Genomic DNA, 16,148 nt, shown 5'->3' with positions numbered 1-16,148 from the left:
GAGTGGAATCCCTCCCTGGGGGTCCAATACCATGCCCACCACTTCTCACGTTTGGGTCATCTCAGTTTTGAGCCTGCCCTGGTACTTTCCAAGCCCTAGCACGTGTGACTCCGGAAACTTGGTAGAAAACAGACTCATGATGACTCCGCAAGTTGACGATGTTGTGTTTCCTCAAAAAAGGCTGGTGTGGAGGAACTGGTGGGGTAAACACTCAAGAACAAACTCTCCAGGCATCCTGACCCGAGCCTTACAGACACCCTGACCCAAACCCATCAGGTGTCCTGACGCATATTCCGTGTCTGGTGCCTTTTATGTGTGAGTTTGCGTGCGAGTGGACCCGTGTATCTGCACACATGGCATACATGTGAGTGAACGTGTACATGCACACAGCATAAGCATGTATGTACATCCAGAGTACTGTGCACACATGTGTAACTTTGTAAGTGTGCCACTGCACAAGAGGACTACTTTCTAAGCCAAACTGACCGTCTCCGGTAATTTGGCTGGGCCTGCTGACAAAAGATCACACAGCTGGGCTTGTTGACTGACTTTCCTCATGGAAGGAAGGGGTAGGAGAGGTCACTGTACCCTCCCCTGAGTATAGAGCCGCCCCTCCCAACCAGATGTATGCAATTCTCCCTAATTGCACGTGGTCACAGGATGGAGAAAAGGAGCTTGAGTCCCTACTTGATAGGGAAGTTCTAAAGGAAGGAGGAACTGTCTACATGTCCATGGGGGAGTCACCCATGCCCGGGTACAGACCTTCTCCCAGTGTCTCCTTCTTCAGAAAAAGGGGCAGCCCTCCCATGGAGATCAATTCAGCCTTGCATGTCAAGCTGCAGTAAGACTAGCCTCCTACTGAGACTAGATGAGGCAGCCCAGTAGGAGGAAAGGGCCCCAAAGGCAGGCAACAGAGGGATACAGATCCTCAATCAAGGGAACTAGACAGAGACCCCGGATCTAGGATGCAGGAACAGCTGGATGAGATCCCGGAAAGGTCTGTGAAGAACCAGTGCAGAGAACCTCGACCGTACCATGACCTTCATCTCCAAAGGATCTAGAAGTTTCTATGAACTGCTTGTCCTGTCTAGTGCCCTGGGCAGGGTGGCCCTTGTGGGTTAGTGACAAGGACTGCGTTTTCTACCATGCTGCACACAGCTGAGGCCTGGTGTCCAGTCACACCTAGCCCATCTGTCACAGCACGGATGCTATTTTCACACTTGCTATTAGCTACGATCTGGGTTCAAGGGCTCACCTCCATTAGAACTCTACTCTCCAGGGCATGGAGGCTCAACGGGTGTGGAGGAACTGAGATTTGTGACAGGACAGTGACCACCAGGCAAAGGGCAGGGACCCAGAGCCCTGACCTAGTGCTCATCTCCCCTTTCCTGGCTGGGTAGCAATGGCCAATGGGAAAAGTGGGGATAAAGGTCTACACTTTCTGAGGCTTTCAAGGGAACTGGCATTTCTGGGTGTTGGTGCTCCTGGGCTCTTGTCACCTACTGGGGTCACAACTACCAGTGGTGAGGGCTGAAACCAGTCAGCATCAGGGAGGGACTGCCATTCTCCCCATGCTGGCCTGTGGGCTAGAGAGCAAAGCCAGGTGATGAGGCCAACAAGGACATCCAGGCAGGAAGAACCAGGAAGGCTAAGATTTGCGAGGGAAGGGACTGGGCAGCAGGGCATACGTGGTAAAGGGGTCAGGGACTGTGTGGGGTATCGTTAGAAGATGATGGTTGTCTGAAGAGAGAGGGAATGGGAGAAGAGGGTATATGAACATCTAAAGTGTGTGAATGATGAGAGTGAGGGGACGATGTAGGACATTTGATGTAGGAGAGATGGTGGGGGTACCTGGAGGAGGCATGTCTCTGGGCCAAAGCTGGACTCAAAGCCTAGGCCAGTCCTGGGTGAGTAGCCATTGTTAGAACAGGAACACACAGGCAGGCAGGCAGACAGACAGGCAGGCAGGCAGGCAGGCAGGCAGGCAGGCAGGCAGGCAGGCAGGCAGGCAGGCAGACAGACAGACAGACAGGCACGCACGCACACACACCCCTCCCAAGAAGAGGACATGAGACAGGCAGATGCACCTGGCATTTAATATTAAGCACCTTATACAGTGAAGGTGATGTGTTCTCGTAGAAATCATAAATAATGAAAAATAAGTATTTAGAAAAGAAGTATGGGCCCCACAGTGGGCAGCCAGGGGATTCTTTGGTTAAACAGCAGGTAAGGCCCAGGGTGTGTGATCGTCAAAGTCCTCCGAAGTCATCTGCCAGGAAGGCCAACAGGTAGCGGCTGGCGTGCCGGTCAATGATGACGGGGGAGAAGGCAAGGACGCGACGGGTCCCGGGCAGCACTTTAGGGTCTGGAAGACAAAGGGGAGGAGTGGCGGTCCAAGGGACAGCCATGAAAGGGGCTCTGCCCTGGATGCCTCTGGACTGAAGCAGGCAGGGGAACAGTCCTGCCTCTACTTCCCATTCACACGTGGTCTTTGTATTTGGGTTCAAAGATCAGAATTGGCTCTGACCCTAGAGCCCAGAAGCTCCTGCCTGGGTAACTCCCAGGCCTCAGTGTACAAGCCCACACCACCCTATCCCCAAAGGCTGTCCCAGATGGCAAACCCAGGCATCACAGAGCAGGGGAGGCAGAGCAGGCAAGGCTGGCTGCAAGCTTCAGGCCTCAGTGGGGTTGGGCTTGTAGGGGCTGTGATATCACTTCTCATCAGGGGAGGTAACTCCAAGATGGCAGGGCTCTCTGACTTTCAACTCTGCTGTCTGAGCGCTCTGTTGATGAGCTGTCACTCTCTGACCCCCATCACCTCCTTAGGGGCTTGGAGGTGGCCGACACTCACCTGGTGGACAGCAGTAGAGGAGGAGGGCCAGGCCCGCTGCCAGACCCAGGCCTGCCAGGAAGCTCATGGGTCCTGGGAAGAAAGGAATATGAGTGACCTGAACCAGTTGGTGAGCACTATAGGGGGCCTGTCCCCTAACAGAAAGCCCGATGTGGGATGGAGAGGCCCTTGGGACACAGACAGAGCCCTGAGGGAAAAGGGAAAAAGAAAGGAGATGGTGGGGGGCGTTACCCCTGTCACTCAGCTCACGCCTCTCGATGCCCCAGTCCAGCTCTCTGCAATCTGAGTTGTCTGGAAACAAAATTACAGAGCGTGGTTAGTATAGGGCTGGGCTGAGAGTGGGGCTGTCCCCAGGGAAACCCGAGGTAGTCTCTGACTCCTGAGCTGCTAGGCTCACTCGTGTTTCTTCTGGGCCACCACAGTGGGTGCTGTGGGCAAGCCCACTATCAAGAACTTTGCCCTAGATGTCCCCATAGGGTTAGCAGGCACACACACCCCGGGGCACCTAGGAACCATAAAAGGTGCTTTATTTCCAGTGGGATGTGGCTAAGCTCCAGCAGGGTTCTGAAGGACCCAGCGAAATGCTTTCAGAGGGGAGAGGGGGAGCCTATTCATTCTGTCCCCCAGTGTCCACACGAGTCCCAGCTGAACTCATGGGCAGAGTCACCTCATCTTTCTGTCTGGTGTAGTGGCACCTCCTCCCAGTTTTCCAAGCAGAGAACTGTGGAATTGAGCCACCACGATCCCAGCAGCTCCAGTGACCCCCCCAGATCCTTGGGACCTACATATCACCTAGGGCTTTGAGATCACAATCTCTCTTACCTACCACCCACACCTATACCCAAAGATGCTCTACAAAATCCCCACGTGAACAGACTGGAAGATACAAAAGGCAGATAGAGTTAGGGTCTGCTGTGGGCTTGGTCACACTCTGCTGGCATGGCCAAGGAGCACAGGGATGTGAGAAGGAAGATGCTACTTAGAAATGAAGACATAGTCACAGCACACAGGGGGAGGCAGACTGGATACGTGGAACGGTGGCTGCTATGTGAAAGCTGGCATCGGGGAGGGGAGCATCAGAGAGGGGAGAGGAGGACAGAGGGAGAGGCAGACCCATGCCAGCCTGTGCTATTCTCCCTGGGAGATCTCAGAGGAGGGACAGGTAAGGGAAGAGATACCCAGGCTGGGCATCTGAGGCACTGAGGACTGCCATGCTGCCCACAGTTGAGCGGGTGCCGTCCCTGGTAAGTGTGGAACAGTACAGGTAGGGATAAGGAGCAGGACTTACGAGGAGTGTAGCGGCTGGGCAGGTGGCTGTGCAGGGGCTGGGCATGGATGTACAGTGCTCGGTAAAATTCCTGACAGTGCCGTTCCCCACGCTGCTGTAGGTGGCTCAGGAGGTCACAGAGCCGTATGTGCAGGGATGCCTTGGGGTTCCGGAACTGGGGGCAAAATAAAGGGTAGGCTGGATGGGACAGCTGTGAGGCACAGCACTCAGGACCACAGCTCAGAGCCACAGACCTCAGAACCGTCATAACCCCTCACACCACCCATTGATATACACACCCAACACTAGAGCAGTCAATTGCAAGCTAAGTGTTGGCTAATACTTGTGTCTCCAGGGCAATGAGCTGGGAGAGGTCACCAAGAAATCAGGGTGTGGGGGTCATCACCCTAAGTAATGAGATTCAAAGTGGCTTCTCCCCATGTGGCCTCAGTGAATCACTTCAACCGTCTGGGACTCAGGTCTTGTAAAAGGGAAATAATCCCACGTGGTGGGGTTGTTACAGAGCACGGGTGACGGCATACGTGACAATCGCTACGATTTTTCAGTTTGTAGGGACGTGAATCTCCTATTTCAAAAGCCAATCGAGAAAAGAGCAGTTTCTTCTAATGTGGTTGAGAAGGTCAGTGGACAGACCAGGAGGTTGTGGTCTGGTGCTGCCCCCTGGTGGCGGCAGCTGAAAACTGACCAGAGGTAAGAGAAGCCTGCCGGGCCGGGCCTGTAAGGTACTTCCCTACTTTTGGTAGGAACTTTAGAAACTTATGTGCCACAATGAGATGAATTTGAGCCTGTCACTTTTTAAAACCACTGTGTGGCTCACACTGTAAGTGGCCGGGTTGACAGGCAACCTGAGTTGACCCTGCTTTGTGACAACGTCCCAGAAAGGATGACCCTCAAAGGGCTAGTGGGTCTCTGGCATCCACTGTCCTATGCAGTCCTCCCTCCAGTATTGGTAAGACTGCCAGGGGCATGTACTGAAACCTGGGGAGATCTAGGCCCAAATTTCATCCCTTGTCCCCCAAACCTATTATTGCTTCTCAGGGTCCTCTTTTCAGGCCTAGGCAGACAAGGCAGGATTAGCCCTGTGACACAAAGCCCAGGGACCGCATCTGCAATGCTATCTCTGGCAGATCCGTTTTGGTGTCTGTAGCTGTGACCCCTGAGGCCTTGGTTGCCCTATCTGTAAAATGGGGTGATGACTTCAGCTATCACGCAGCGCTGTACGTGAGAACCTGGAGTGGTACAGAAAGAATGTGCTTGGCAGCTATTCACCTGGCTCGGATGGGCCAGGCCAGGCCCCAGTCTCTGAGCCAAGTGGAATACCATGCTTGTTTTACAGATGGGGTACTGAAGCTCTCGGTGGGACCAGCCTCCCTCAAGTCTGCCTGGCCAGGCGAGCCCAGCTCGGCTGTGGGTAGGGTCAACCTCCACTGCCTACCTAATATAGGACGGCCTTATAAACAGGAAGAATAAAAAGGGAAGTGCAGTGAGCTGCCACACGCTTTGACTCTCTGGAAAATGCCAAGCAAAGAGCCCCGGTGTGGTCCCACAGTGTGTGTTGGGGGCAGGTATGGGTGCTTACCCCTGCGGGTGCATGCAGAGGCCAGAGGTCGTGTGAGGATGCTTTCCTCAATGGCTCTGTACCTTACTTTTTTGAGATAAGAGTCACTCGCTGAACCTGGAGTTCACCATTTTGGCTAAACTGTTTGTCCAGCAAACCCCTGGGCTCAACCTGTCTCTGTCTGCTAGGGTTACAGGTTCAGAGATGCACATTCAAGTCCTCGTGTTCACGCTGATATCACTTTACCAACCGAACCGGATGCCCAGCTCCAGGTCCAGACTTACAGTCCCTCCTTCCTGGGCCCCCTCGGATTCCTATGTTGTTGTGCGCTGTCGTGTGTGATGGCTAATTTTATATCAGAGGCTAGAGTCATCTGAGAGGAGGGAACCCCAATTGAGAAATGCCTTCACAAGATTAGGCTGTAGGACAAGCCTGTAGAACATTGATGGGGGAGAGCCCAGGCTACTGTGGATGATGCCAGCCCTGGGCTATGGTCCTGGGCTCTATAGGCTGAGCATGGAGCAAGCCAGGAAGCAGCACCCCTCCATGGCCTCTGCATCAGCTCCTGCCTCTATGTTTCTTCTCTGTTTGAGTTCCTGTCCTGACGTCCTTCAGTGACACACTATGGTTGTGGAAGCATAACCCAAATAAAGCTCTTCCTCCCCAAATTGCTTTTGGTCCTGGTGTTTCATCACAGCAACTGAAACCCTAACTAAGACACCATGTATCACCTCCCGAAAACTTTGCATAATCTGGAAGGGATCAGCAACCACAAGAACATCTGAGACTGAGGCAGAAAGATCTGATGATCTGAGCTCGTGGATTGGCCCGAGCCCAGACGTGACTCCTGCGAGCTCCCGAGGCGTCTCCTGAGACAACAATTCAGGGCCTCTGGCCATTTTCCCAGCTCAGAGAGGAGACACCCAAGAGGTTCCCTGGTCCCGCTCACCCCTCAGCACCTTTTCAGCCTCCTTGTTGGTAAGGATTTGTGGGTAGTAACGGTTCAGCTGGAGGATGATCCTGTCTACTTGTTGCTCACTCAGGCGACCCTGTCCTGTCAGGAAAGGAGTGTCCTGTACCAGCCGGTCACAGTAGGTCTGATCTGGAACACATGCGAACAGCATGAGGTGAGCTAGCACAGCCTTAAGGGGGACCAAAGATGGCACCCTTGGTGCTGACCACGGGAAGCCTACACCTGCCGGAAGGGCGACAGTCTCTCTGGAGGGTGCATCTGTAATTTTCATGTTAAGGACAAAGAAGATATCTATAGAATATACATAAAATAAATAAGAGAATCAAAATGTTACCAAAAAGAAAAAAGAAATCAGTAAAGGTAGAAATGAAGGTTGAAAAAGCTAAAAGACTCATAAAACACAAATAGAGATAAACCTTTCATTATCAAAAATTACTTTAAATGTAAATTGGTTGAACTCTTTAATTAAAAGGCAAAGATGAGCAGAATGGCCTTAAATACTGACAAGATGCTCGTTATAGAGCTAAACACAAAAACCAGTTGAAAGAAAAAGGAATTAAAAAGACATTCCACATGGGCAGTCAGATCTTTTGACATTTCAACATGGAAAGTTGTTATTAAACGTTATGTTCAAAAACAACCTCATAATGCCATAAGTTTCCAATTTTGTATTGGGCTATATGCACAGCTGTCCGGAGACACATCCAGCCCCAGGTGGCCCCTAGGTGTCAGGTTGGACGCACTTGATTGTGAACAGAAACCAAAACAGAGTAGGCGTGGCTATATTAGCGTTAGACAAAATAGACACTAAGTCAAAACTGGTACAAGAGATCAAAAAACCCAGCATATGTTAATAAAAGGTTAATTCATCAGGAATGTGTAACAACTATAAACTCATATGCACTGTTCCAGATCCCCAAATATCAGGAAATATTGGTGGAACCAAAGGGAGAAACAGACAGCTCTATCGTATTTAGAGAGGTTAAACAACAGATAACCAGATAAGGTCGAAAAGGAAACAGAAGACTTACAATCCTATAAACTGTACCTAAAAGTCACACACGAAAACAAACTACCCTGTAACATAAAAACCACACTTTTGGGGGTTGGGGATTTAGCTCAGTGGTAGAGCACTTGCCTAGCAAGCGCAAGGCCCTGGATTCGGTCCCCAGCTCCGGAAAAAAAAAAAAAAGAAAAGAAAAGAAAAGAAAAGAAAAGAAAAGAAAAGAAAAAAAAAACCCACACTTTTCCCAAGTTCATATGGAACATACTCTAGATCACAAAACGAGCAGATCCAGGGCCACAGAATAAGTCCTCCTATATTTAAAAGCATTTAAATCAAATGACGTTTTCTGATCACATGACATGAAACATCCATCAATACCACCAGAGTTCACACATTTTTGGGAATCCAACTACTAATAGGTGGAAATGAAACCACAGAATACACTGAAAACAACATCGGGACAAATAAGAAACAAACTTACCAAGTGTAAGAGGAATGGAGCAAGGGCGCCTCCAAGAGGGAGAAACAACAGCCATAAAGGCCCACATTTCTAGCGACAGAGCTTGGACCAGGCACAGCACCTGCTTCAATCCTACCACTCCCTGGACACAAGCAGGTAGATTGCTATGGGTTTGAGGCCACCTTAATCTATATAAGTATGGGCTAGCTGGAGTTACATAGTGCATAGTGAAACCTTGTCTAAAAAAAAAAAAGCTAGGGGTTGGGGATTTAGCTCAGTGGTAGAGCGCTTGCCTAGGAAGCACAAGGCCCTGGGTTCGGTCCCCAGCTCCGAAAAAAAAGAACCCAAAAAAAAAAAAAAAAAAGCTAATGGGCTGGAGAGATGGCTCAGCGGTTAAGAGCACTGACTGCTCTTCCAGAGGTCCAGAGTTCAAATCCCAGCAACCACATGGTGGCTCACAACCATCTGTAATGGGATCTGATGCCCTCTTCTGGTGTGTCTGAAGATAGCTGCAGTGTACTCACATACATGAAATAAATAAAAATCTTAAAAAAAAAAAACAAAACAAGCTAAAATTAATAGCCCAACATTACACCTCAGCCAAACTGTAAGGAAGGAGGAAGAACACGAGAAAAGCCCAATGCAAAGCTAACAGAAGACGAGAATAGCACTGACCAGACTGAAGATAACCGAGAGAAGAGGACATTTATAAAAGAGAAAAATCAACAAAACCAATGTTTATTCACTGAAAAGGTCAACAGAATTAACAGATACTTAGCTAGAATGGCAAAAATGACTCAAACTATTAGCATCAGAGATGACAGAGAGTACAGTGATCGGCATCTGTAGTTTTGGCATTATGGAATGCAGAGGCAGGGGGATTATGAGTTCAAGGCCAGTCTAGGCTAAATAATGTGAGACCAAAAACAAAAACAAACAAACAAAAAGACAAACAAAAAGAATATGGCTCAGTTATGCTTGGGGCTATACACAGATGTGGGGACCAGAGTTAAATTCTTCAGAACCCAGAAGCTCAGGCGTGTTGGCATTAACCTGTAATCCCAGCACTGAGGAGGTTAAGACAGGCAGATCCCTAGAGCTCACTAGACAGGGCATCTAGCTGAACTGGTGAACTCTAGGACCCTGCCTCAAAAGTGGAGCTGGAGGCTGAGGAATCCCCAGCAGCATCTGGGCCATCTACCCTGGCATATATAGCAATGAGTGACAGAAGATAGATAGTCTCAAACAAGGTAGAAGGTGAGGACTGCCACCAGTATTATCCTCTGACTTCACATACACACACACACACACACACACACACACACACACACGCACACATACAGATACATACACAACACATACACACATATACAGATATATACACACATATACACACATATACGGATACATACATACACGCACATATACAACATACACACATGTGCACACACAGACACATCACACATACACACACAATACATACACGCACATACAGAACACATGCACACACATACACATATACAACATACATATACAGAACATACACAATACATAAACACACACAAGCACACAAACATATACACACACATACAGATACATACACAACACATACACACATATACAGATATATACACACATATACACACACATATGGATATATACACACACGCATATATACAACATACGCACATGCGCACACACACAGACACATTACACATACACACACAATACATACACACACATACAGAACACATGCACACACATACACACACATACAGAACACATGCACACACATACACATACACACATACACATACACACATACACATACACAACATACACACACAAACATATACACACATACAGATACACAACACATACATATACAGATATATACACACACACAGATATATACACACAAGCACATATACAACTTCACATGCGCACACATACACAACACATACACACAATACATATACATACAGAATACATGCACACACATACACATATACAACATACACAACACATACACAACACATACACATATACACATACACACATACAGATATATACACACATACACACATACAGATATATACACACATACACACATACAGATACATATATACACACATACACTCACATGCAGGCACACACACACATACAAACACATACCCATACACATCACAAGATGTGGGGGAGAAAGATGAGCTAGGCTGAGACAGAAGGACCTACTACTTCAAGGCCTGCTTAGGCGATTTAGTGAAGCCCTGTGTCAAAAATAAAAAATTTAAAGATATGATTCAGTGGTAGAGAGCTTGCCTAGCATGCACAAGGTCCTGGGATCAGCCCTCAGCACTGCAAGGGATAAATAAACTAGCAACATGGAATGGTGTGGAGGAGCCTTAAGTACACTTTACTAAGTGCAAGAGCTTGTCAGACCATATGGCTCTAATGATACCAAGCTGCAGAAAAGGCAATGCCAAGGAGACAGTGAATCAGTGGTTGCCAGGCATGTGTAGGGAGGGAGAGAGGGAGGGAGAAGCAGGCCACAGGGGAGTGGTAGGCAGTGAAACTATTCTGTATGGTGGCATAAAATATTTCTCAAAGCCCACGGAGTGTCCAACCCAAGGAGAGGACGATAGTGTAGATTCTGGGCTTCAGCTAATGATAATAGGTAGGTAGACAGCAGTAATGATGTAAGGGGGGTGCGGGGAGCCCACTCCCTCAATCTTCAGTCAACAGTCCCAAATAAAGCCCAGAGCCAGGCAGTGTACATCTGCAGTCCTGGTTACTGGAGAAGCTGAGGCAGCCTGGGCAACAAAGAAAGACTTTGACTCAAAATGAATGAGACAAATAATAAGTCTATTAAGAAAACTTACTTGGAAAATTCCATTGTTGATGTTTGTGAGAAAACTGGGACAGGAGGAGGGAGTCACAGAAAGCAGAGCCACCCTGAGTCAGGAAAGGCTACTTGAGAAGGAGCCATAAGGGTCTTCCTGAGTCACAGAAACATCTAGATGCCATCTCCCTAATGCTTACACAGTTGTAGGCCTGTGTGTGTGTGTGTGTGTGTGTGTGTGTGTGTGTGTGTGACAGAGACAGAGAGAGACACACACAGAAACAGAGACAGAGAGACAGAGACAGAGAGAAGGAGAGACAGAGAGAAGAGAGACAGAGAGAGAGACAGAAAGAGACAGAGAGACACAGAGACACAGAGAGAGACAGAGAGAGAATATCAAATACATCACAACTGTTCTTTAAAAGCAAGTACAAGGGCTGGAGGGAGGCTCAGCGGTTAAGAGCATGTGTTACTCTTGGAAAGAACATAGTCTACAGCTCCAGTTCCAGGGTATCCATGGCTTCCTCTGACCTTCTTGGCACCAGGAACACACATGGTACATGTAAGTATGCAAAATATTCATAGGCAGAAAATAAATCTAAAAGCAAGTATATGTGTCTGCTTCCCAATTGGATCAGACCTCTGTATGGTAGGATGGGTTTCTACAAATAGGGTCACCATGTCAGGAAAGGTGAGACCTGTCCCAGGCTTCATCTCAGCGTAGGGAATCAACAGGCCGCCTTCCTTACATCCCCATCCCCTGCTAATAGGGATAGCGCTGTCCTGGTTGAAAGCCATTGCTCCCCCGAGGCCCACACTTTGGCTCATTGGCCATTCCATCCCTGTCTGAGGCCATCTGTACCACCTCATCATGCCAGCTGGGGACTCAGAATACTGGCCCAGCCCCCTGACAGTGTACAGAGGAGACAGACTTACCAACAGCCCGAAGACACCCAGTGTCTTGCCACATTGCCAGGCTCTCCAAAGCCTGCAGCATCTCATTAAAGAGTTTAAATGAACAACACTGAACTAGCTCACAGAGCACTCCACAGGGCAGGTGTTTCGTGGTTCTATTTATACCTACATATGACCTCCATCCTCCCACCATCCCTGCAACTGTCCCACTTTCAGAGAGGAAAATGAAGGCACAATAAGGTTGTAAGTCTGCCATCAGCCTGGAGGTAACAGCCACACTGGGGTTGCCTGTTGACATTCTACTTCTGTCATTGACATATGAATCACCCTGAATTCGGGGTCGGGGGGGTCTGTTCTCTTCCAGACAGGAGCAGTCAAGGCTGTCTGACTTCACATTGTGCCAGTGTGTACAAGGCTCCACACATAGTAGGCACTCACTGAAGAATTCTGGTTTCAGTACAAGGTCCAAAAGCAAGGCGAGGTCTGCTGGTGGATAGTGGCCAATGCCTCAGAGGAGTCTCCTCCTACCCTGAGAGCTACTAGCCATGATGGACCTCTGCTGCCCACAAGCCATGAGTCATAGGAGCCCTGAGTCACCTGCCATGGGTGGCCCAGCCCAGGGCTGAGGCCGGCAGCTTTAGAGCAATGTACTTCCTGTGCTTCCTGTGGCTTATAAGCTGTTCATGCAACCACATAGAGGCAGCCACTCAGTGTAACAGAGACTCAGGCAAGGCTCTGCCTGGATACCAGGCTCTGGTAAACAAGGCCAGGAATGCCTTTACTAGATAAAGAAAGATAGATCACTCTGCAGAATTCATGAGCCCTTGCCTGTTATCTTCCCTCCCTGCCAGCTGGTACCAGAAGCTTGGCCCTGTCACATCATCTTCAACTCCAGCAGCCCAGAGCTAAGTCCTCATCCTGGCATCTGGGACCCTGAAGCAGCCAGCCCCACCTGCCCTTTCTCTGTCCCTAGGATTGGTTCCAGAGCCTTCTTTCTGCAGCTCACAACTAGAGTCAGGACCCATGCTGCAGGCTGGGAATATCCAGTTGATTCATGCCCGGCTTATTTAGTCCCCTTCCAAGAATTCACTATTCTCCTGGGGTCCAGAACTTGGGCATCGACTCCTCTCTGAATCATGCCCAGAAGTTATCACTTACTCCATGGGATACTACCTATTCCTGAAGACACAACCCTCAGTAGCCACCAAACACACACACACACACACACACACACACACACACACACACAGAGAGAGAGAGAGAGAGAGAGAGAGAGAGAGAGAGAGAGAGAGCTCGAGCTCACACTAGGATACTGAGCCAAGAACAAGGGATCTGTGGCCCCAGGGCTGCCCATCCAACCCTCTCAGGCTTCCACTAGAAAAAGGTGGAATGGTTAGAAGTGTCAAAAAGCCAGCAAGTAGACAACAGAGAGGAAAGTGTACCATTGCCACAGTCAGGGCCTGGCTGTGTCCTTCCAGCTAAAAGCACACCCCCGTGTGCCCCCTCCCCCCTCTGCTGGAGATGGGATGCCTCATTCTCCATGGGCATCCTGTCTCTGCAATGGGCGCTTGGAGGCCAACCGGACACAGCTGGGATCTGTCCCATCCATCCTGATGAACTTACTGGAGGATCTGGGAAGACAGAGGCAGGGCAGGGCCCAGTCAAGAATGCTGAGGCCAAGGCTACCCCCAATTCTGCTCCTACCACTGACCAGCAGGGTGGTCTGGGGGCACTTACCCAACCTGAGATTTTATCTCCACATTACTACATAGATAATATTCCTTGTGTGTGTTCCCCACCTCCACCTCCCCCCTGCCACATGGCCATTCTGAACAAGAGTGCCTATTAGGGGCTCAAGCAGGGCTCTACACATACAGAAATTGCGCCCCAATCAAGGATGGTCTGGAGGCACAACAAAGTAGAGAGAATGGTTAGAGATCGAGGTAGTCTCCTCTAACCTGTTCTAGAAGTCACCAGGTTGCAGCCCGAAGGGGTCTTATTTTTCGTGTATAACCAATGCTGACCCCAGTGTAGAGATTCCTGGGTATTCTGGGGTTACCCAGACTCTCTGGGCTACCTCAGGTGAACTCTGCCATATAAGTAAGTATAAGAGACTCCCAGAAACAAAGTGTAGGATCTTGAAGCTACTGCATTCCCTGGGCTCTATGTCTGCAGGGGTCCCTCGCTGACTCATCCTCCCAACGGTCTTTTACAGGGAGAACTTAGCACAGCAATGTCACTGTGTCCCTTTGGGATCAGGAATAAAGTGGGCGAGTCCCCAAAGGGTTGGGTTGGAGCTACCAAGCCAGCCTGGAGAACAGGGATCCAGTTGTTGGTTCCAAATTCCCTAGACCCATCTAGAGTAAGGGACTCGGCTGGAGTCTCATCCCGGAGCAAGCGGGAAGCACAGGCGCCTCCCTGGTACTACAAGCTACCCAGGTTTGCAGCGCCGATCCCGCCTCCAAGGGGGATGTGTGCAATCGCCTCTCTAAAGTCTCAGCAGACAGCCGATGAGCACCATTTCCCTCTCTCAGATCCATCTCGTCCCGGGACACCGCCCCGCTCGGCAGCTGCAGCCCGTGCAGTGCACGGGGTAGGCGCTCACCTGCTGCTCTGCCTCCGTGGCCCGCGACGGCCCCCCACTCCGCACCCGAGACCCCTGGCGCCCCTGGACCGCCGCGCAGAGCCCGGGACACCCCGCCACCGCGCGCCTCTTATGCCGGCGCCAGCTGACGCCAAGGTCACTCGGCTCCCGTCGCCCTCCTGGCCCTGCGCCCACCTGTCATGGCGGAGGACACGGCGCCGCCCCGTCGTCCTCGGCTGTCCGCCGCCCGGACCGAGGGCTCCGCTGACCGCCGCCCGCAGGCCTGACCCTAAGCCCCGCCTCTTCTCTAGAGGCCCCTCCCAGCGACGACATCTTAGCCCAAGCCCCTCCCTCCAATTAGTCACGCCTCTTTCTGTACGGAGCTCCGGGGACGCGTCAGCAGTGGCGCGGTCCCAGCTCTAAACAACTTCCCTTACCCTAAACTACAAGCACCAGCGAGCCCCGCCCCTGAGGAGCTTCGCCGGTAGCGATGCCGGCAGTCCCGCTCCAGCCAGCATAAGTGATTTAGCCGAGAAGCTCAGTACCCGGTTCCCTGTCTGGACCAGAGAACTCAAACCCTGTCCTGGCCTAAGGCTCGCCCCACTCACAGCCTCTCCAATAGCTACCGGGGTCCGCGCCCCTTCGCCTTTGCCCCGCAGCCCCTCCTCCGTGCTGTTTGTGGAGGTTAGGATGTAGTTGTGAGCTTCTCGGTTCAGTTTTCCGCTGCTGCGCCCAGGCTACCCCACTCCCACCTTCAGGATGAAGAAACCGAGTCTTAAAAGAGACAAGAATTACCCAAGGTCACATAGGAGTTCCCTAGCAACCAGGAACCAAACAAAGTCGACAGGGCCTCCACCAGACAGTGAATTGAGACTTAACAGTGAGTTTGGTGGGTCATCCTTCTATCGAGTCCCCCATTTACACAGAGGGAAGATGCCTGCCATTGCAACCTAGTTAAGAAAGTCATGTAGTCTGACTGAGCCTCCGTTTTCCTAACTATAAAATGTGTGGCCTCAGGAGATAACTCTTTCCACCTCCCAACTTGTTTCCCTTCTGTTGTAGGTAGGCTTGGCCCTTCCAGCTCTGGTACCCACCACAGGAAGCCCCCAGCCAGGAAATGGAGATCTGTGGGGGTAGTAGAGGCAGGACCCTCCCAACCAGCAATGGCAGCAGGCACCAGATTTTGCCTCTCTACTGGTGCGGCTAGGGTGGCACACTTTAGAGCTGTAATTTGAGATATTGGAACCAGAACCAGGAATGGGGGCCCCAGGTCTGGATGCATTTTCTGGATAGTCTCAAAATCCTCCGGGTCCCGGAGCCCTCCATGTCTGCCTCAGTCTTCCCCAGTACTCCAAATTCTCATCTTGGGAGTGAGAGGCTTGAAAGGCACCTGGAGATTGGCTTGCAAGGTCACTTAGAGCTCCAAACTCTTGGAGCCAGTGGTAGTGATCAATACACTCCTGCCCCTTGCTAAACACTGCAAAAAGTGAGGTTTCCTCACTGGCCAGGCAGATGGAGAGCCATCAGGCAGCTGCCCTGAGCACCCGTCTGTGCCTGCAGAGGGACAGACAGCATGGACAGACTTTGTTCCAGAGCAGGGACTAGTGTGTACCTGACCTACATGTGTGCCTGGGCAAGTCTGGGCTAGATCCAAGGGCTACATCTTGCAGA

The 16,148-nt window shown here is 50.5% G+C and overlaps 1 protein-coding gene across 3 annotated transcripts; it reads right to left on the bottom strand.

Moving 5' to 3' along the window:
* Positions 1–2,076: 2,076 nt before the first annotated feature.
* Positions 2,077–14,824, bottom strand: Card19 (caspase recruitment domain family, member 19). 3 transcript variants are annotated; one of them, NM_001419150.1, is made up of 6 exons: positions 14,673–14,762; positions 6,657–6,799; positions 4,140–4,293; positions 3,083–3,142; positions 2,852–2,923; positions 2,077–2,365 (listed from the first exon to the last, which is right to left on the bottom strand). In NM_001419150.1, the coding sequence occupies exons 1-6, from the start codon at positions 14,677–14,679 to the stop codon at positions 2,250–2,252; spliced, it is 552 nt and encodes a 183-aa protein (NP_001406079.1). In that variant the 5' UTR covers positions 14,680–14,762; the 3' UTR covers positions 2,077–2,249. The 3 variants fall into 3 exon arrangements, with proteins under 3 accessions (NP_001406079.1, NP_001406080.1, XP_063132639.1); NM_001419151.1 differs by lacking the exon at positions 3,083–3,142; XM_063276569.1 differs by having other exon boundaries at positions 2,077–3,142; positions 14,673–14,824.
* Between the last annotated feature and the right edge of the window lie 1,324 nt (positions 14,825–16,148).

Source organism: Rattus norvegicus, chromosome 17, assembly GCF_036323735.1.
Source record: "Rattus norvegicus strain BN/NHsdMcwi chromosome 17, GRCr8, whole genome shotgun sequence".
Classification (NCBI taxonomy): Eukaryota; Metazoa; Chordata; class Mammalia; order Rodentia; family Muridae; genus Rattus; species Rattus norvegicus.
This window is presented reverse-complemented; position numbering and strand designations above follow the sequence as displayed.